The sequence below is a fragment of the Bombus terrestris genome, chromosome 9, assembly GCF_910591885.1.
Source record: "Bombus terrestris chromosome 9, iyBomTerr1.2, whole genome shotgun sequence".
NCBI classification, from domain to species: Eukaryota; Metazoa; Arthropoda; class Insecta; order Hymenoptera; family Apidae; genus Bombus; species Bombus terrestris.
The window spans coordinates 13210469-13231984 of NC_063277.1; the positions used below are offsets into that span (position 1 = coordinate 13210469).

General features: G+C 44.9%; 1 protein-coding gene across 7 annotated transcripts in view; it reads left to right on the forward strand.

Annotated features, from left to right (window-relative positions):
• The window catches only part of LOC100647858 (trichohyalin), a 68570-nt gene that overhangs the window by 35638 nt on the left and 11416 nt on the right, over window positions 1–21516 (forward strand). For 5 of the 7 annotated variants that reach the window (XM_048408327.1, XM_048408328.1, XM_048408330.1 and 2 more), the window contains 12 exons: window positions 8943–9110; window positions 10206–10373; window positions 12072–12335; window positions 12659–13048; window positions 14542–14844; window positions 15126–15278; window positions 15377–15565; window positions 15723–15862; window positions 15935–18179; window positions 19628–19885; window positions 20012–20199; window positions 20268–20325. In XM_048408327.1, the coding sequence (XP_048264284.1) occupies window positions 8943–9110; window positions 10206–10373; window positions 12072–12335; window positions 12659–13048; window positions 14542–14844; window positions 15126–15278; window positions 15377–15565; window positions 15723–15862; window positions 15935–18179; window positions 19628–19885; window positions 20012–20199; window positions 20268–20325 (4524 nt within the window). Of the gene's footprint in view, window positions 1–6512; window positions 6525–8942; window positions 9111–10205; window positions 10374–12071; window positions 12336–12658; window positions 13049–14541; window positions 14845–15125; window positions 15279–15376; window positions 15566–15722; window positions 15863–15934; window positions 18180–19627; window positions 19886–20011; window positions 20200–20267; window positions 20326–21516 lie in introns of all 7 variants that reach the window. The other 2 variants (XM_048408329.1, XM_012312027.3) reach the window with 1 other exon arrangement.

Here is a 21516-nt window from a genome sequence, read left to right on the forward strand (position 1 = left end):
AACGACGCCGTCTAGGGATCTATCGAACTCTGGATTCTCTGCTCTCTGTTGAGTCACGCCGGACCTTGCAAGCCGCAGGTTCCTCTGCGTGAGTACCCGATCTATCCGATCTACGACAGGTATATTGAGAGAAAAGGCTCACGATACTACACAATATACTACCATTACTACTACCATTACTACTACTACTACTACTACTACTACTACTACTATTACTACTATTACTACTACTGCTACTACTACTGCTACTACTACTACTATTACTACTACTACTGCTACTACTACTGTTACTGCTACTACTACTACTACTGCTACTACTTTGCGTCTCGTTGTGAATCAAAAAAATCACCGAGAGAAAACGGAGATCGAGCGTCTGTTTCTCCACCCTCCTCGAATCAAGGATGGAGGTGCGTAACGATCGTGCGAAGAAGTCGACATTAACCAAGAGAAATTTAGATTCGGCTGTGTTATTAGACTCGGAATCGAGACGTCGAAAAAATCGTCATCGATGCTTGCGCGAGTGTCTGTGTGAGAGGGAAAGAGAAAAAGAGAACGAGTGAATGGTAGCGAGAAAGAGGAAGTATGATCGATGAAGCGAAGGCGCATGTAATCGTGTGTACGTGTCCGTATCTAGCTGTCCGTAGAGAGGAAAGGAAGGCGAAGAAAAGCGCGCATAGCCAGGAAGCTGCGTGACGTGATGATCGTCAGTCGAATCGGTCAGGTCGTAACGTCCCGCGGATCTTTCGATTCCTTTCGTCTTGTCTTCTCGAACGCCGCGTCGTACGCGTGCCACGTGTATATGAGTCCCTGAGAGTTAAGATGACACGCTGACTACAGTCGCTGAGATGTGTACATACACCGTTTCGTCGAGCGATACTTACTTTGACTAAGGTTTTATAGAAACCGCACACATTCCCGAGGGAAGGCTCGAGAACGCGTTAAAATCTCGAGCGAGAGCATTCCCTACGTTTGGTCTAAGATACGATACGCTTACTTTTTCTACTTTTATTCGTGGCCATGCTTTTTTTCGACAGGCGGAATGTTTTTTCAACGAGTGAAACTTGTTTCCCCACGAAGGGAGGAGGACGTTCCTGAGCATCCTCTCACCCAGCGACCATACTTTTCGTCGATCATTTTTTGTCGAAAATGATACAATGAATAGAAAAAGAAGCATTTTACTTCTCATCGACTCGTATATATCGTACGTGTGCACTCGTGGCACATTAGCGTACCTGTTTTCTTTACCTCCCGAGATCCCTTTCTTATCGAGAACAGCAGAGTTTCTATTTTTTGACTCGATTGTACCTGTTTAAGAAGTCGTAGATTTACGAGAAGAACCGACGGAAAACCCGATACATACCTCGTTCCTCTCGTGTCTCTGCAATCAACATCGATCCTCGATATATCGATCTTCCATCGTTTCTCTCTGCGATCGTTCCCCTTACACTTGGGATCGTCTTACGCAGTCCTGTTTCCGCGAATCGTACGAAGGAAAAGCGGAACAAGGAAAGTCGAGGAAGCGCGAGACAAGGGGAACTTCGAGATGGGTCTCGGGCAATTCTGTGAGAGAAAGTCAATGAGAAAGTCACAATTCGGTAGCTTCTACGTGTAGAGCCCGAGAGCAACTGTGCGTACCTAATGTCTAGGCCTTAGAGGATGAATATATGTCGTTGAATTCTAGAATATCTATAGACCGTTGACGTTGTACAGTCCCTGATTAATTAGAGAAGTGTCTTCGTAGAAGATACACGTGTTGTTTCGATTACGTTTAGAGTCTCTGTACATTCGTAAGAGGATGTATTTTCTGTGTTACGTTCGTGGTACACCGTACAGGTATTAGTTATTCTGAGAAAAAGGTTTTACATGGTTCGTCGGATGGACGATCCTCGATATGCTAATCGTACAAGGTGAATCGTTAAAATGCTATTTTTCAGAGAAGACATATTTTTAGGTACGCAAATTAAAACGCCTAAAAAATTCTTAAACGTAGTCAGAGTACAAAAATGTACCTAACTGTTCCTGTAGTACACCGTTAAAGTCGTCAAAAATATATTATACATATACATATATATTTGGAAACAAATTTTCTCCATTTGAAAGAAATGTTTGAAAGTACATGTAATCTCGATTTCCTGATAGTATAGAATCGTAAGATAATGGATACATTCTTCAATCTCTTCGATACTAGTCAATTTTGTAAAAGGATCGCCCACCTGAGAATCCAATATCATGGAAATCTTTTTCGCCGAACTAATTGGAGAAACGTACGGTTTCCGCGAACAGGTTTCACTGGGAGACACTGAAATATAAAGTAGATTCGTGGCACGTGTAGCCACGTGTGTACGATGACGACACACATGCGCTTAAGCAGAAGCTGTAAACGTGTGTGTAAAATGCGTGCGTAGACGAGGAAGAGTAACACGAGAAGAAGCTTCCAACGATATATTTTCGTAGCTGAGAGCGTTTTAAGACCGCCCCCCATGACTACTATGGTCCCCGAGCTGTTGGTGTAATTTCGCGTTTAGAGGTCACGCGTATAGCCAAATCGTGACCAAGTCACGATAGATCACGCGAAAATCTAAATTAACCAGCAAAAGAAGCCAGAGGAGACGTGGATTCTCGAAGCTGATCCCGTTCGTGCACGTCGTCTTCTCTTCCTGATCGATTGCACAGCATTCGCTCGCTCTGAAACACGATTTCTCCTGCGCGTTCGCAAGTTCCGACAATCTTTTATTTTTCTACTCTAATCTAGGTGTAAGTGTATCCCTGTTCGAGGGTTCGCCGCTTATTAAGAAATTAAGAAACTTGTCTGTGCGAATTTAAACGAGAACAGCACTGTTCCCAATGAACGATCCTACGCTCGATTACACAGCAATTAGAGCATCGAATAGGCTGCACCAGGCGTTTTGAACTCCTCAGAATCGCAGTGGTCGGGCTGGCTCTACTACAACCTCAAAATCGGGTTAGCCCCGCAGGGATAATTTCCTTTTCCCCCCCGATGTTTCCTTCCCTCGAAGATGGAACCGTGGCAACCGGAAATCGACGTACGTTTGCTCGCAAGGACATCCCCGATCTCCGGACATCCTTCCACCTCGACGACGTTTTCACGATCTCACGTATCCAAGCCGGACGACTCTACGTTCGCAAGGTCCACATCGAGCCTAAAACCAGAGCGTGTTCACGCGTGTTCAGTCTGTGGAACTCTGCTAGCCGAGATAGACATAAAAAGAGAACGATAGAAAAAAAAAGTAAATACGAGTAAATACGAAAACGGATGAAAGCAAACGATTTCGTTTCCACGTTCTATGACATCTTGTCGCTTCTCTTTATATATTCGTACCTGTGCGAAGCAATCCTCTTTGAGACGTCGAGAGCCTCGAGGCTAGCGGTGCTACGCAAGGATCGCCAAAAAACTGCACAGGAGAAAAAGCGAACAGATACGTTACAGAAAAAAAAGAAAAAGATCGAACAAATCTTAAATAAGTTCGAACGTATACCGTTCTTTGAACCCTAAGACTATACGCCATTAGTCTTGTTTCTGCTCCTGATTTTTTCCAAGAATCCCTCCCTTTCTCCCTCCCTTTAATTCCTATATCGTGTTCCAGATAAAAGGACATAATGCAAAAGGAAAGCCAGTATCCTTGCACCTTCGAGGCAATCTGTAATTCGCAGTCTCCTTCGCGATTTAGACAGAGTAGGTCAAGGGTGCAGGTCAGTTATGATCGAGCATCAAATTGATGCCGATTACATGGATTATAAAAGAGAATAATAATAATACAACAGAGAGAAAGAAAGAATGATTCTGTTCAATCGTTCTCCGATCAACAACTTCAATCCTGTCCCTGTCCGATTCTATTATGTTTATTCACGAGAGATATCACCCGTTCTCGTACGACCTCTCTCGTCACGTTCCATGGAAAATTATTTTATCACCGTAGTTGAGAAATCCAACCACGAGAGCTCGTCATCAACCATCAAGTCCTTCACGCACTCATCCCACACGAAAACGATCGATTCACTCATGGTAGAATCGTGTTCACCCCATCCCAAAGGATCACCGTTTAACTGTCACCGAAGAATTTGCAGGTTCAGTCTATCTGCACTCCGCAAGCGACCTTGGAATCATCTAAACACCTTGGATACCTGCCCTGTTGACGATTGTTGCACTTTTATCCCCTTGTTTGACAGTAGCCCCACCAGTAGAATTATCACCGATTTGTCCGCCTGCCACCGCTGACCCTTGCCATTGACTCGTTTCACTTGTTTCCTCGCAGTCACCACACTCAACAGACATTAAGATCGCGAAAAGGATCGGTTGGTGACGATCATCTCGTCATTCTCACGCCTTCATCAATCTTTACTCATCGATTCATCGACTTCTCACCAGTAGACTCAGTAGACTCGCACATTCGTGTGTCATGTTCATTTCATCTCGATCGCCGATTCGTTTCACTAGCACATTTCGTTCGAATTGGTAGTCAACATCCGTATGGGCTCATTGTCAATCAAGGTGAATCATTTCATTGGTAGATCAATCGATTTTGGAAATTGTCACCGGGCAGTTTACTTTATCGTGGGAATCATGTGACAGAGAAGACTCGTCAGACACGATCATCGCATTTCTCATCACACGTTCATCGTCGTTCGCCATTCTCTCGTCGCGTAGAGTTCGAATACAGCTATCGTTCGGGCATGATGCATGCGTGGGAGTGTAGGGCAAAGTAGACAACTGCTTGCCACTCTTAGCACTACCGCGTTTAGGTACGTCTCTTGTAATGGTGCAAGCTTTTTTAATGTTGCTTGAACAGAGATCTTTACTGCCAGAATCAACAACTTTATTTCTTATACGATTCAAAATTTTCAAGATTTTCTTACGATCGAGTAATCTCTGAAAGGCAAAGTAAAGCTTGCACTATCGTAATTCATAGTTAAGTAGAAAATCTCACGGCTAGTATCAGCTTAAGCGAGGTAGCAATCATTCAAATTATTCAGGCACTTTAATCTGCGCTGGGATTCCTTGATATCGCTATATTTAAGTGAAAACCAATATTATCTTTCAAGATCACTATATTCTTGTATTATCTATATTATTAATAGAAAATTCTGCGTACCCGGTATTTCAATCTTTATCATCATATACGAAACAATCAAAATTTGTAAGAAGATCAAGTAATAATGAAATGTCAGAAATCATACAGAACGATAACAGAGAACCCCTGTGTAGATCGTAAATCGCTGGAAAAGATTCACCAGCGATTGGACCGTTCGTTTCATCATCGACGATCCAATCTTACGGAATCGAATCTATTTCGAATAAAATCGCGTAGGCAGCGTACGGATCGTGTAGATCGTTTGGTCGAATTTGTTCGTGTTTGTTCGTGTCCGATCACCGCTTCACTCTTTCTAGCTCTCGCGTCACGATTCTTTCGCCAACGAATCCTGACAGTTTATTAGAAAGCGCATGCGAGTACTCGAAGCGGTCCTTTGTACCTTGATGCATGCTGCATGCACGCAGACAACGTATCGTTACTCTTCGATGCATCTCTCATCATCTAGCCAGTCGTCTCGTTGATCGATTTACGATCAGGTAACCGTATCATCGACCATAGATCACGATCGTCCTAAACGCGAGCCTTCTTGGTTCGCGAGCTTCATAACACGCGGAGATAAGCACGAAGGATCAATTCGGTTTACCTGCGATTAGATACTCGATTTATTTCAATCCTACTCTTCATCTTCTTGCGAGAGAATTAAAGATTCGATCGCTTTAGAAATTTCACAAGCTGAATTATCCCTAGATTCGATATTGGTTCTACTTCTAGCTAGCCTATGATGAAGAGAAATGGACCGAGTATTTGTCAAATATCGAGAGAATTCCGAGAATGACGATTTTAATAATTAATAATTGTAACTATTTAGCGTAAATTCGCGGATAAACCGAATATCACTTTTCACCATCCGCATAATCATAAGGGTATAACATTAGCAGATAAGCTAGAACTAAGTTAGCCATAAGTCAGCAATGGATGGTGGTCCTCAATTCCGCTGAACTCGTTCGACTCCTTCTCTCGGCGAAGTAACGATCATCGATAAATCGTGCCGCGATCGTTAATAACGTTGCAGCGTTTAACGATGGACGGCGTATAAATTTCTACGTGCTCGGAATAAGAATGGTCTAGTAAATCAACGGATACCGAAAGCTGATCACGTTCGATCGTGATGAGCGGAAACTTTCTTGTCCGTTGATTAAACGATCAAAAATTGAATGGAACGTACAACAGTGATATTTCAGCAACTCTTCCGATACGATCGAACATAACTGAGAATCTTTTCACATTTCCCTTAAACCAAATGAAAATTGTAATTAAAGATGAAGAAGAGATTTCTTGGTTTTCTTACGTAATCGATTACGTAGCGAAAGGGTTGTGAACGATGAGTAGAAGAGGAAGGCGGAGTTGGGCGGCCTACGTGGTGAGCGAAGCATTATTAAATGTGGTGCCCCGATATTCTAGCTTTCTGAGGAGGTAAGGATATTCTTCACCCGACAAAGAAGCACTTCCAAGCCACCACCTATCCTTCGTTTCCATCTACGTGATTACCGTATTATGTAACGGAGTGTTTCGATGTTCCGTAGTAACACTTTCTCTCACACACATACACTCTCTCTCTCTCTCTCTCTCTCTCTCTCTTTCTGTTCTCTTACTGTTTGGGGTGGCCAGTAAGTTTCCAGGGAACTCGAAACTTTTATAACCGGCAAAAGTGCTCGTCAAATTTCCGTGAAATTTGAAACCGCGATCATGGATAATAACGTATAACTACGTTTTCAAGCGATCCTCTTACTCTAACTTGGAAATTAGTTTCTTAATTGACATCGAATTCCCTAAGGAAATTTTTCTCTCTCGCTTTGCGACTTCTCCTCTTCCTCCGCGGGTCTTGCAACTTTCTTCCATCCGAGCTTTCGTTCGAGAGTAAACTATTGGAAGGGAATATTTCTCGTCCCATCGTCGATAATAGAACAGTTATACAAGGTCGAGCCTCTTTCGAAAACTGGCCAGCCACCCCGAGAACTGTCTCTTTCTTTCTCTCTTTCTGTCCCTTTCTCTGGTGTGAGTCGTTGATCTGACTGTTCGCAATGGTTCACGTAACGCGCGCGGAAACGATGCGCGTCGTCGTTCCCTCGTTGACGACGAGACGAGGCAGGAAAAATTTCCCGCGAGTTTCCCGCGTACGTGCGTATGTGTGCAGCCGTAAACGACGATCGTAGAACATAGTGAACGTAGAGAACCTTACGTCTGCCTCTGCGGCTCGTGGCCGTCGTTGAGAAACACCGAGGAACCCGAGACGATGCGTGACGCCGCTTCGCGAATCGAAAGCGATCGCCACGATCGCTCGCCTCTACGTAGACCTGTTGTTTTTCACCATCTTAGCACGATATATAGAACGCTGGAGAGAGGGGGGATCGAGGTTCGATCAGGATCCATCGATAGAATCGCTATCAGTCAACGTACCGATAGATTTCATCGATTCCTCGATCCCTGGTGCTTTATCTTTGGGCTGAGATACGTGCGTACACGTCATCTGGTTAGAGAGATACCCTCTGATCGAAGTAATCCCACATAAAAGTCACGGATATGGCAAACGTCCCGAATGGATTCGTCCCGTGGGATTAGAGGTGTAAGATGACCTATAAGTTGATAGATCACCAGGGACGTGTTCGAGGAAATTATATACGTAGATGCGGAGGACGCATCGATCTTCGATGTCTTTTTCTTGAAATTGCTTATTCTCAGTTTCCTAAGTGTCTCTTATATACTTCGATCACAGGACCATACTGCCAGAGAGGACCGCGATATCTCCTCCACGCTGCGTACTCTGCTAGTTGATTAGTTAGAAAACATTTAGTTGTGTTGATTCTGCTTGCGATCCCGCGACGGGATCTCGTAACGAGGAGATCTCGCCGAGGGATCCTCACGCGGCCTGCCGACACCAGAGTAGATCAGACGAGCGTAGTAGGTACGTACACGAATAATAAAGAGAGAGACACAATACATAATACGTTCCAGTTCTTCTTCCAACTATTCCAGCCTCGATTATTCCCATGAATTCTATCACGTTCCCCCTAAGACATTCGTTCGAACACGTAATAAGTATATCTCTCGTACACGCAGGATACACTTTGTTTGTAACTTTGTATCGTTGGTTTCGATATCGCTGCATGCTAAGTATGAAGAATTCCTGTCCGAGTACGACGACGTATCGCTGACGCGACAAGAATAAGAACCCAACGAATCAGGCTCCGAGAGAGTTAAAAACGAGAGACGTCTCGAAGCTTTTTAGTCGCTACACAAGGGAAAACCTTGTCCGGTGAAAACGATGTTCCGAGCTTTGTTTCAGAACCAGCTATTCGCAGTCTTACGAATGACTCGAAAGGTTCATTCATTACTTTAATTGTTTGCTCATGAACCGAGAACGAAGCAGCGAACTTCTCATCTCCTCGAACATATTCTCTAATTTTCATTTAGTATTTTATCCGTCTCTCGCACACTGTTCGTCTCGAATGAAATTCAAGACGATATGAACAATCGGATAGAACGAAAACTCGATGGAATCCGTGTGCGCCGATTTTTCGAATAAAACTTCAAGCCAGCCAGACCAACGACCGCCAGTGACGATCTGGCTGGCTCCGTTTGGTCAGAACGATTTGAGCAAGTCGAAAAGTTGGCGGATCGGAACGGAAGGCGAAACGGCTGACCCGTTTCACGGCCGATTTACGTTTCGACCGAGCGATCGAAGGGAAGTTGGCCGCTGATCGTCGTCGTACTCGGCCACGACGGAGAGACGACAGACCAGACGCCTCCGTCGCTCGTTGTTTCGTCGTCGTTTCGAGACGTAACCGGGTCGCACGGACTGATCCTCTCGTGGACGACGACTCTTTTTCGCAGCTGGACGAGCTCCGGACCGAAGTGCAGCGTAGGGATCAGGAACTACTCGCAATGTCCGCCAAGATGAAAACCCTGGAAGAGCAGCATCAGGATTACCAACGGCACATCACCGTGCTCAAAGAATCGCTCTGCGCCAAGGAAGAGCACTACAACATGCTGCAGGCTGACGTAAGTGCCCATTTTCAACGCCATTTACTCCTTTTAACTCCACGTACACCCTCCTTCATAAGTATTAGGACACGTGCAAACTAGAAAAACACGATAATTATAGGGCTCGTAAGAAAAACGACTCTTACCAAATTTTTCGACTTTATCGTAATAGAACGCATAAATTCTACCCCAATGGTTTGAACGAACGTATACTAACACTTATAAAGACGGGTGTAGTCTTACTTTACGACAATCCTAACTTCCTGTTTAGCATCCTCACTTCCAAACTAAAGCGACAAATTCTAACGGATGACGATCTTTGTCTCGCACAAACAAACTATTCCAGTTATATGGAGTTAACGATTCAAACAATCGCGATATCCTGCAGTTACCAGCCAACTTAGCACGACCCAATAAATTCTCTACGAAGATTCCATTTCAGAACGAAGTTTTATCGAACGTTCATAGACGACTAGCGAACGATCAGTTCTTAGGAAGAGTTTTCCTATCGACAATTTTGCACGATGATCTTGCCCTATGCAATGTAATTTATTGGGCAGTTACGAGAAGTTTATCGCCTAATGAAAAATAATGCGGCGAGTTTAAACTTTCTACAGCTTCGTAAATCACGAGTTTTAAAGTTAAAGCGCATAAAACCCATATAACTTCTAAACAGGTTCCCCCTTGACTTCTATAAAATCGTCGCCCGTGGAAGTTGGTACATACGGAATATCTACGAAGCACTGATAAACGCGTTAGAAAACGTGACAATAAACGCAATAGTAAATGGACTAGTAAATGCAGCAGTGACGTATATAGGGTGGGATCGTTGAAGGGGTCCCGATGTACGGGGAGGTCGGAACTGGGGAAATCGACGTTACGGGGAGGTCGTTATAGGGGAAAGGAAGGACAGGGCTGCAGGAAACTGGGTCGTGCAAAGCTTCCCTCCTCCTGTTCCCTCTCCAATCGGCCCGCTGGACTATTGGTAGCGTTTTCACGTCGCGTGCAGAACGTTGCCCGTGCAATGCGGATTGAATCGTTCCTGTTCCAAGTGGTTCCCACCCCTGCACACGTTCGTACGATGACCTCGTGTGCGTGGTTACGTGCGTGCAGGTGGAGGAAATGCGGCAGCGGCTCGAGGAGAAGAACCGGATGATCGAGAAAAAGACGCAGGCCGCGATGCAGGCGCAACAGGAACGCAATCGTATGAACACCGAGCTGACTGAGCTCAAGGATCACATGGACATCAAAGACAGGAAGATTAACGTGCTTCAGCGTAAGGTGAGTGACCCTGAAACTATTTCTTTCTCTTCTTTCTTTTTCATTCTATCTATGTCTCCGCCTGGCGTTGCCTTTGTAAGTTGATAAGCAAAGATCTTGGAGCAACTACAAAGGTTTAACGCGTCGAATTCTTAAGCTTACGAGTTTCGTTCGTTCGTTTTCTTTTTAAGATTGAAAGTCTGTGCAGAACGAGTAGAAATGGTCTGCAAAGCGACGTGAATTATAGTTTCAAAGGGGAGGCGGTCCATTCTGTCCGAACAGAATGGCTAAACACACGGTGATAATGATCGCCCGGTGTAAATTAAAGCTTAATTGATTACACGGATCCGTTTCAATTACGAGTAAAACGCGCGTCGACGCGTATTCATCTTCTCCATTACCGATCCTCGCAATTACTCTCGTTTTGCACAGACTTGTGTAATTTATCTCATTCAAAGATATTCGTCATCCTATTCCACTGAACTCGAAACGATCATAGGGAACATAATTACAGAAACATAATTTTAGAAATGTCGCAGATCGTGTAATTCGTATAATCAAAAATTGATAGATGTTTAACGGTGTCAGACGTAATGCAATCGTGTCGTTATAAATCGATTTGTTGTCTTGAGAGAAACGCGGATCACTGACCGATCTTATCATTCCTCGGCGCTACTGATTAATTCCGCCGGAACTAAAAAGAAGTTTTGGCCTGGTGATTAATCAGCCAGCCAGATGACAAAGAGGAAGCGCGCGCTTAGCGTATAATATTCGTAGGATGCGACCGCGGAGTGCGCATGAGTGTGAATCTTGCTGTCGATTGGAATGAGTGTGAGGCGTGCGCGCGCCCGCGCGACACACTTTTTGTAATAATATTTTCTTTAGTCGTGCTGTGTAAAGGCTGTAGTACGTAAAACCCCGACATCCCCGTTATCTTTAAGTTCGCACAAGCTCCTTTTTCACCCGTTTATTTTTCACTTTGTATCTTGTTCCGTTCGAATAAAGCTACTTACAATTTACGTTGCATCGCCTTGTTTTATTTCTTTTATCCAACACTTTTGTCACGAATCGCACCCCTGTATGTATTTATGTTTTGTTCGTGTCGTTGGTGATCGACGATAGCCAATATGTATAAAGAGAAGAGTTGAAAGAGGTACGTTATTTTTGTTAAAGGTACGATCGATCAGGCTGTCGTTGATTACCAATGTGTCGACTAGAGACAACATCGCTTGACAATTACTTTCCATTTTGTTATTTTTACCATTTTTTTGTCATTTTTTCGTTTCCGCATCGCGGAACGCTTGTTTTTACGATTCCGTTCTTTTTTTCTACCGCGATAGAGACCGTTGATTATTTGTTGCTGTGTATCGCGAGTGTCTGGTTGAGTAAATGTCTTGTCGAGCCGTGAACAATGGCTGTGAAGATCGATGATACGAGATGGCAGGTAAGTAAGAATTTACGATTATATTAATGGCTCGTGCATGGTAAACTGCGGATCCCTAACACGGTTAAGAGAATACACCACTAATCACGTTGACTAAAATTAATCGCACACGAATTAACATTCTCTCTGATCAATAAAATTGTATCGTCCTTAAAAAATCTTGTTCCATCGCGACTTATTTTCTCGCTGTCTAAGACTGCGCGATTTCGATCGACCTCTCTGAAAGGACTGAAGGGAACGTAGAATCTCTAACAGCCAAGTTGTTGTTACTACAGATCGAGAATCTAGAGGATCTGCTGAAGGAGAAGGACAACCAGGTCGACATGGCCAGGGCGCGTTTAACAGCAATGCAGGCGCACCACTGCAGCAGCGAAGGTGCCCTCAGTAGCCTCGAGGAGGCGATAGGAGATAAAGAGAAGCAAATGGCACAATTACGGGAACAGAGGGACCGGGCGGAGCAGGAGAAACAGGAAGAAAGGGAATTACACGAGAGGGAAATCGCCGAGTACAAAATGAAAATTCACGCTCTCGAGTCCGAAGTAAGTCCTCGTGGTAGCGCAATACATCTTTTTGTCTCCCAATCGATTCCTCTTCCCTATCAATGCCCGGACTAAACTAAATCGTATATTGATTAGAAATTTATAAGGAACGTGTCCAATTCCAAGTGCGTCCGAAGTACACCTTGTTTAGCATCGTTTCGGTCGATACGATCAATAATGCAGCTCGAACTTCTATGAAACTTTAACTTCCCACCATTCCCTCTGCTAACAAAAACAGAAAACACTTCGTGCGCTTTTCTCGCGTTGTTCCTTGGCCAAAGATCGTCCAAGTGTTAGTTTCTGACCGTTTCTGCTCACGGCAGGTTGAGAAATTGGGCGCCCGTTTGGAAAGAGCACAAGCAGAAAAAGACCGACTGGAAGCGAAGCTGGAAAGTTCACAGTCGGAGCTCGGCAAGAGCAAAGCCGAACTGGACAAGGCTGCGTCCGAGGTTGGTCGTAGCGGAGCCGACTGGGAGGCTGCCAAACAGAGACTGACCAGGCTCGAACTGGAGAACGAAAGACTCAGGCACGACCTCGAAAGGTCTCAGAGCACTTACGGCAGAAGCACGCTCAATTCCTCTCAGGAAATGGACAGGATCTCCGAAAGAGCCGAGAAGACAGCCGCGGAACTCAGGAGGGCTCAGGCTGAGCTCAGGGTCACGCAGGCTGACAACGAAAGAGCTAGGGCTGAAGCTGCTGCTCTGCAAGAAAAGGTAAAATATCGCGTCTACTCCACTCAGACGGTTTTACAGCTACCAAAATATTTTTACAATCTCGCCAAAGCGTCTCAGATATATTAGCCAATGCTAACCATCTCTGTTTCCACACATTCGAGACGTTCTTGTCGCCAGTAGTTGACAGTTATAAAATGATATATAGAGTAATATATTCTATTTTCTATTTATAAATTAACTCTTTTAAACATTTTATTCGCTTGATTTTGAAACCAATAATCATTTCGCTCTTTTGTTGTCTCATCCTAGAATTCATTTCTTGAACAGAATTGACTTTCTTGGCAACAGTTCAAAAATTGATTGAAATGTAAATTTCTGCAGATCAGCGAACCGCTGAGTCCCCGGCGATTATGGAAACGTATCGTGACTCAATAGCATGACTCAACGTCTCGGTCACCGGTCACGAATGCTTTAACAAACCTTCTAACCACATGATCGATTCGAAGCGAAACGAATCCGCAAATCTCGAACAGAAATCACTTCCACCGCTGACGGAACTTTTCGTTGAATCAAGTAATCGATGAACTAGCCGAGTCGATAAAAAGATCGCGCGTCAAGAAACCTGCCTTGCGACCAATTAACCACCGAAGTATCCCCAGCTACGATTCCCATCCCCATAATCTGTAGCTGGTCGTTTTGCCTCTATTAATGAACGATCGAGTCTACTTGGCAGCCCTGTTCCGCTTCCAAGAAGCAAGAACAATCGCCTTTAATCGCGATCGATTCACGAGGCTACCACAGTCTGGTCCCGATCCGTACACGCTGTGGTAGTCGAATCTAATTTCCAATCACGCCTTCGTTCTTCCCAGGCATCGCCGGTGTTCCCGATGTTCGTCGATGGCGCGAAACGAACCGGTAATGAAACTGCCGGCTAAGTGGCCGGAAAATTGCACGCAACTTCACACTCGAGTGCAATCGAAGACACCTGACTAGAATTTCCGTAGGGGTTGCTCGTTACCCCTCGTTTCGATCCATTTCGAATGATTGACTCTTCCAGAAAAGATTTCTCTTTAGAGCTATTCTTTAGGTCGTCGAGCTTTTTCCCTCGGACTGATTACTCGAGTCGATGTATTTATTTAATCCCTGTATAATAATAAATCATCGCTTCACGTGGAAACATTAATAAGCACGAATGATACGAACGTAGGTTACAGCAAGCAGAGGAGAAATTGATTTTAATTAACGCAACGTGATGAACAGGCAACGCGTTAAATCTGTATTAATAACGACGTGCATGTATTTTCTCCAACGACGCAGCTATTACAAGATTGGAAATTCTAGAGATTAATTTCGTGGACGTAAACCTCGAAACAAGTAGAATTATGAGATTCTTGAGCTGACGATCATTTGAGTATCTGATGAGTTTATCCGATGAAAATTCAACACAAACGATTAAACGTGTCTTAAATACTTCGACGAACCGAATCGAATGAAATGTAAAAAGTGTTCAAACTTTTCGATGGTTTTTAAAGGTGGAAAAGAGTCAAGGTGAGGTGTACAGACTGAAGGCCAGATTGGAAAATGCTCAGGGTGAACAAGAGAGTCTTCGAGATGAATACGATCGAGCACAGGCTTCGGTGGCTCGTCTGCACTCGGAACGGGACAAGGCAATCGCGGAACTTGAGAAAACACAAGAGGAATTGGAACGGACACAGGCTACTCTGGGCAAGGCACAACTTCAACAGGACAAATTGCAAAATCTACTGGACAAAACGCAAAGTGAAGTAGACAAGCTTCAAGAGAAATTGGATAAAACGCAAACGGAAATTCGCAGGGTAAGTGAAAGAGAATTTACCTACAGTTTTCACGTGTAAATTTACCTCTGTTACGTGAAACAACTTTTCTTAAGTTAAATACTTGAATATTTTACGTAAATCACATAGAAGCTAAACTGGGCAACTTTATCGAAATTGAGAGGGTAAACCGCTTTGAAATATTAAAAAAGGAAAATCAATCGGAGTTAATTAATTTGGCTCCTGAGTAGCTCGTAAAACGTAAACACAGACTTAAGGTAGAGACTAGAAAAGTTACGGTGGAACGATTCGATTCCATATAGATGCAAATGGAAAAGGAAAAGCAGAACTACGATTTCGAAAACTTGCAAAGCCAACTGGACAAAGCGCTCGGCCAATCGACAAGGATGCAGAAAGAACGGGAAACGATTCAATTGGAAGTCGACCGGTTGCAGGATAAGTACGAGAAAGCTCAGGTAAGAGAAGGTGATAACAGAAATATGGTCGCGGATCATATTTGACTGAAGTATCCACCACGAAGACAGGTAGCATTAGTAAAAGTATCCTTTTACAGATGATAATGCAACGACTACAGAAGGAGAGGGACAACTTTCAGGAAGAAACAGAGAAACTGCACGAGAGGATAGAGTTCCTACAGAATCAAATAGCGAAAATGCAACGGGACAAAGAGAACGTACTATCAGAACTCGAATTAGTTAAAGAGAGATGGGAGAAGGCTCACAATTCTCACCAGAAGTTAACCGTAAGTAACCTGATTTTTGTTGTAGGTCATCAAGGACAGTTAATGTCGGGAGAGAAAGAGAGAGAGAGAGAGAGAGAGCAGCGAAATTGCATAAAATTGTATTTAATTACAAAGTTGTATCTCATAAAATTGTATAAAATTGGTCATTGTAACGTAGCTTGAACGAGACGACGCTATGACTGAAATCGAAATCCTGAAGGAGAAACTGGAGAAAGCGCAATACTCGATGAACAAGGCTCACGAGGAACGGGAGAACGCGAACAAGGAGTTCGAGAAGATGCTGGAGAAGTACGACAGGTGAGCGATCGTGATTTTCCGTTCGATAAGAGTGACAATCGATCACGAAAAACCTTGTCATGATTTCGACAGAGCCCAGAGCGAGGTGTATCGGCTGCAAAATCGCATCGAAGTGATGGAAGCTGACAAAGACAGACTAGAGCTCGAGGCGGAAAAGCAACAGATGTTGGCATCGAAGAGTCGCGACGAAGCAAGGAAAGCCCAAGAGGAATTGGCCCGCGTGCAAGAGATGTACGATCGAGCAGCTCTCCAATTAGGTCGCACGAAGGAACACGAAGAGAAATCGAAGGAAGATCTAGATAGGTTAGCGGTGGATCTGGAAATGGTACGGGAACGTTACGAGAAATCGCAGATCGAGCTACGCAGGTTACAGAACGAGAGAGAGAAACTTGTAGCTGACAACGAGAGAATCAGTTTCGAATTAGAGCGCGCTCACTCCCAGTTGACCAAAGCTCAGGCAGCGACCGATAAGACGCAGGAGGAGTTAGCACGAATGCAGCTGGAGATAGAAAAGATGTACGAGAAACACGACAGGCAGCAAGCCGAAGTGAGGAAGGCGCAAGCGGAGACGGAGCGGCTGCGAGTGGAGGCTGAGAGCGCGCGCGAAGAGTGCGAGAGGTACGCGACCAGGTTCGGCAAGTATCAAGAAAGCCAAGAACGGCAGAAGGAAGAACACGAGTGGGCGAAGCTGGAGGTGGAGCGGCTCCGCGATCGGCTGGAGAAGGCGTTGGCGGAACTTGAACGCGCGAGGAAGGCCGAGCAGGACGCCTCGAGGCTGCGCGCCGATCTGGAACGTGCGGAAGGGGTGCGAGGTAAATACCAGTACGAGCAAGAGAAGTGGCAAAGCGAGGGTAGTAGGCTACAACAAGAGGTGGAGAAGCTGCGTGAACGCCTGGAGGGCCGTGAGTCGGAGCTGAAGAGGACGCAGTCGGGCAACGCCGAGCTCGAGGCGAAGCTGCACGAGACGCAGCTTCAGCTCGAGCGGGCGCGCGAGGAGACCAACAAGGCGACTGCGGCGCAGGAGCGGAATCGCGGCGAGATCGAGCGCGCTAGAATCGAAACCGAGAAGATACGCGATCGTCACGACAAGGTGAAGGCGAGAGCGGACGCCCTGGAGGCGGACAACGAGAAGCTCCGCGTCGAGATTGTACGGCTCGAGAGACTGATGCAAACCGAGGGTAAGACCAGATCGGAGAGCGCGAGCATCGAGGTCGAACGGCTGCGCGCCAGCCTCGACAAGGCGATCGTCGCGCGCGATCAGGTGGAGCTCGAAGCGGGCAGACTGGCCAAGGAACTCGAGAAGACGCACATGCAGACGGCCAAGTATCAGGAGGCCGCAGAGGCGAACAAGAAGGAGCTCGAACGGCTAGCCGCGGAGATGCAGCTGCTCAGGGACGAACGGGAGGCACTCAGGCAGGAACTGAGACGGGTGCAACAGCAGCAGCAACAACAACAGCAGCAACAACAGATCGCTGGCAGCGAGGAGATAGCTCATTTACAGCACGAGCTGCAGCTCGCACAACGGGAACGCGACAAGATGGCCGCGATCCTCGAGAATCGAGAGAAACACTCGGAGAAGATCGAGAAGGTGAAGGAAAAGCTCGAGGCGGAGGCGAAACAGCTGCAAGTGGAACGCGATCAATTGGTGATACAACTAGAGAAATCGCAGGAGATGCTGGTCAACTTCCAGCAGGAATTGAACACGAACGAAGCGGAGCTCGAGCGTCAACGCGAGGAGGTTCGCCGGTTGCAGCAGATGCAACAACAGAGGGTACACGCGCAGACGCCGGATAGAGCCGCGAAGGAGGCCCTCGAGGCGCAGATGCGAGAGGTTCATCGGCTGAGCCAGCAGGTGCAAAACCTGACTCAGGCCCAGACGAAGGAACGACAGAGGGCCGATCAGGCCGAGAAACGCGTGCAAGAACTTCAGAAGCAGATCGTCTCGAGGGATACGAGCGCGGCTGCCGGTGGCGTGAACGAGGCACAGCTCGAACAATGGAGGAAGCTATGCGAGACGGAGAAACAACGGGCGGACGCGGCCGAGAGGCAGGCTACTGAACTACAAAAACGTATCCAGAACACCGAGAGGCAGCTACACGCTCAACAACAGCAGATCCAGCAGATGCAGGTGACGATGCAGCAGCAACAACAACAGCTACAGCAGCAGCAACAGCATCCGCAACAAAACGGCCAGGAGGTCGCCAGGTTGAGAAAGGAGCTCGAGCGCGCGCAAGAGAACGTTAAGCAGGCAGGCGTCGAGCGCGAGCGGTTCCAGGAACAGCTCGAAAAGCTGTGCCAGGAACTGCAGAAATATCAGGTTAGCAGCAGCACGACCTGCACTCGCTCGCGCGCTAACCTACACTACTACAGCCTACATCCGCACCATATAATGCCTGCACTATGTCTCTGCCTATGTATACCGTTGGCTGATCGTTGTCGACCGGCTGCCGACACGTCATCGCGCCTCCTCGTCTCTCTATGTCTTCTCATTTCAACCGCAGCCTCTGCCTTCGTCGTCGACGAAGCAGAAACTCGCCCACAGCTCATATACACGCCGCAAATAACAAACAAAAAAAAAATCAAATCATATATCAAATATTATGCATATGTAACAGAACGATAACGATCGAACGATATCGTGTATATATATATATACATATATATAAGATATATATATACGTATACAAACGAAATCGGAAAAAAACCAAACCACGATGCACCCGCACAATCTTTCTCATCTTATGTTGCGTACATGTATATCTCGGGGCGTCCGTCACACTTCACAGCGAAGCGCAACATCGCCTTCATCATTATCATTCTCCTCGAATTTTTTTAACCTACCTCTATGAACCCCTCGTTTCTCCACGAAATCGTTTCCCCCAAAACCATTTGCGATTACTCTCAAGCACAGCCATACGCGCCCATTGCTCTTTCTTTTCCGTTATGCCGATTTTTATCGTTATGTTTATTATTGTTATCACCAGCGTCAGCGACGAGACGATCGAAGCGATACGAAAAAAAGATATTGTTCCTTCTTTCTAAATGATCAGGAACGTGCAGTTAATATCACAACGATCCTCTCATTCGCCGATACATTTGGCTGGTTATTGTTACTGCTGTAATTTTGTTGCGCGTTCGACATCGCAACGATGAGCAACCTTATTACGAGTATCACTTTTTCGTTTCCTTAATTTTTGTTTCGTTTTGGGAGCATGCCACTGTATTCGAGATGCCAGAGATAGAAAATGGTTACTTCGTTTTTGTAAGATGCGACGAATGACCACGAGAATCAAGCCTTGTGTCTGCGATTCACGATTATTTTGTACAGGCTGGAGAATGAATCACGAGCAATGCACACAGAATGCGTTCCGCACGTTTTGTACGTACGTTCACCTCGAGACATTTTTTATCTCGACGCATATGTTTTTTATAAGTATTCTGTACATATTATACTTCGCTATGAACGTCACTAGATATACGAGGAATTGCGAATTTCTTCTCATCTGCGCGTCTGACTTGTTTTTTAATTGCGTTTCCATGCATCTCTCATTTACGAAAGCCGCGACCATGATGACCGTATTCGAAATTAAATCAATTTACACGTTGATACCGAAAGAAAAACGCATCTGAGAAGTATAAAGAAAAATCAGAGTGCACGTTTAGAGGTAATGGTCGCGGCTCTAAGCGAAACGGCTTTCATTTGCCTAGCTGTAGCGTCTCGTAAACGCGGAAGAACGAAATTTTACAACGTTTGCTTCGACGCAGGTGGACTTGCACGAGGCGAACAAGAAACTCCAAGCTGGCGCCGCGAAGGCTGGTATCGACACTACTCAAGAGAGAAGACAATTGGAGGAGCAGAGACGCCAAGTGGAAGAACAGAGAAAGCAGATGGAAGAACGAGCGAAGTCCGTAGATCAGAAAGCTAGAACGATAGAGGAGAAGGAGAGGACGCTCCAAGGTCTCGACCAGGACCTAAAGAAACGGAAAGCGAAGATGGATCAGTTGGAGCAGCAGTTACAAAGAGTAACTTGATAGATCAATTATTTATTGAAATTACATTCGTTCTTATTCTCGCGCGATAAATAGATTCCAAAAAAGAAGATCGATATCGCTTGATAATTTTTTCAAGTCACTTTCTTCTTTGTATAGAGCGGTGGGTCGCCGGACAAGAGGTTGGCGGAAATGCAGAAGGCTCTCGAAAATTCCGAAAAGGAGCTGGAAAAAGCGAAAGAAGAGTCGACCAGAAGCTCAGCCGAGACGGAAAGGTTACTGCACCTGATGCAGATGACTCAGGAAGAGCAGAATGCCAAGGAGAGACAAATCAGAGAACTTCAAGAGTCAGTATCAGGCATAAAAATCCAAATGCTCGTACAGTATGTCACTAACGATACAATTTTGTTCGCAGTGCACTCAAAGCCGCACAAGCCAAGTTGAAACAAGCCGCAACTGCACAGCAACAAGAGGTCAGTAAGCAAATTCATATTTTTCCATTTCTTATATTTAAAAAATCGTATATTTTAACTATAGAACGATATTAATCTTACTTAATTAGTTTTGTATTACTGGAAATTACTTTTAACCGCGCAAAGAATGATCTCTATAGTATTTTCTACTAACGCAGTTTCTTTGCGCTGCTCCAACCGCATTTAAAAATTAATATCGATGGGATTGTGACTAATCAGTTGTCCTTTTTAAATTTTCACGCTGACCCTGGACACGGCACGTACACGTTACGATCTGTGTGTTTGCTTGCTTGATCGTCCTGGTTGTTTTTTCTATGTATTTGATCGTCCATTATTGTTTACATATTGTGGCCCGTGTCCATACATTTCGATCTGTTTTCGTGCGAAACGAACTTGCGTTTCCGAATGATGAATTGAAAAAAAACAAAAAAATCTCTCGAAACCGAACACGGAAATCACGGCACAAAATAAAACTGACAAAAACATATAAAAAATACAGGCGGGTCCCACCGGATTCCTAAAAAGCTTGTTCTAAGGTCGATTTTCGTTGGGGACGCCTTCTCCGTTCTTTTTAGTACAATTTGCATATTAAGCGAACCTTTACAAGTACACGAACTTATTATACGAAACTAATCGAACGAAAGGAGATCGTACTGATTCGCCATTGACAACACACTTGTCAAGATATATAATTATTTTACGTAACGCTGCGACCATTGTTAACATATTTAATAATTGATAGCGGGAAGATATTGACGATAATAACAATAAATATAGATATATATATATAAATATAAATATTAATGTAAAGGTGATGAGAGAGCGAGCGATTAATGTTAATTAATTATTAACGATGCGATCGTGTATGTACATATATATGTAATATGAATATATGTATATACATATCACGCTGGAGAATGGACAAACGCATGTACTGTACATGTGTATATACACGTACACGACAGAGATATACGTATGTAGATATATAAATATAAATATATACATAAAAAGAAAGCATGTGAATGGTGTAAGGCCGAGGCAGAGAACGGCGAGCAGAGGAATTAAAAGAAACAGAGGAGAGATCTTTCAGAGGCTGACTTTCTACATTGTCATGCCATGAGAGACGATGGCTTCGACGAAAGCGACGAGATAGAAAAAAAAGGAAAAAAATAAGAAAAAACCGAGAGGAGA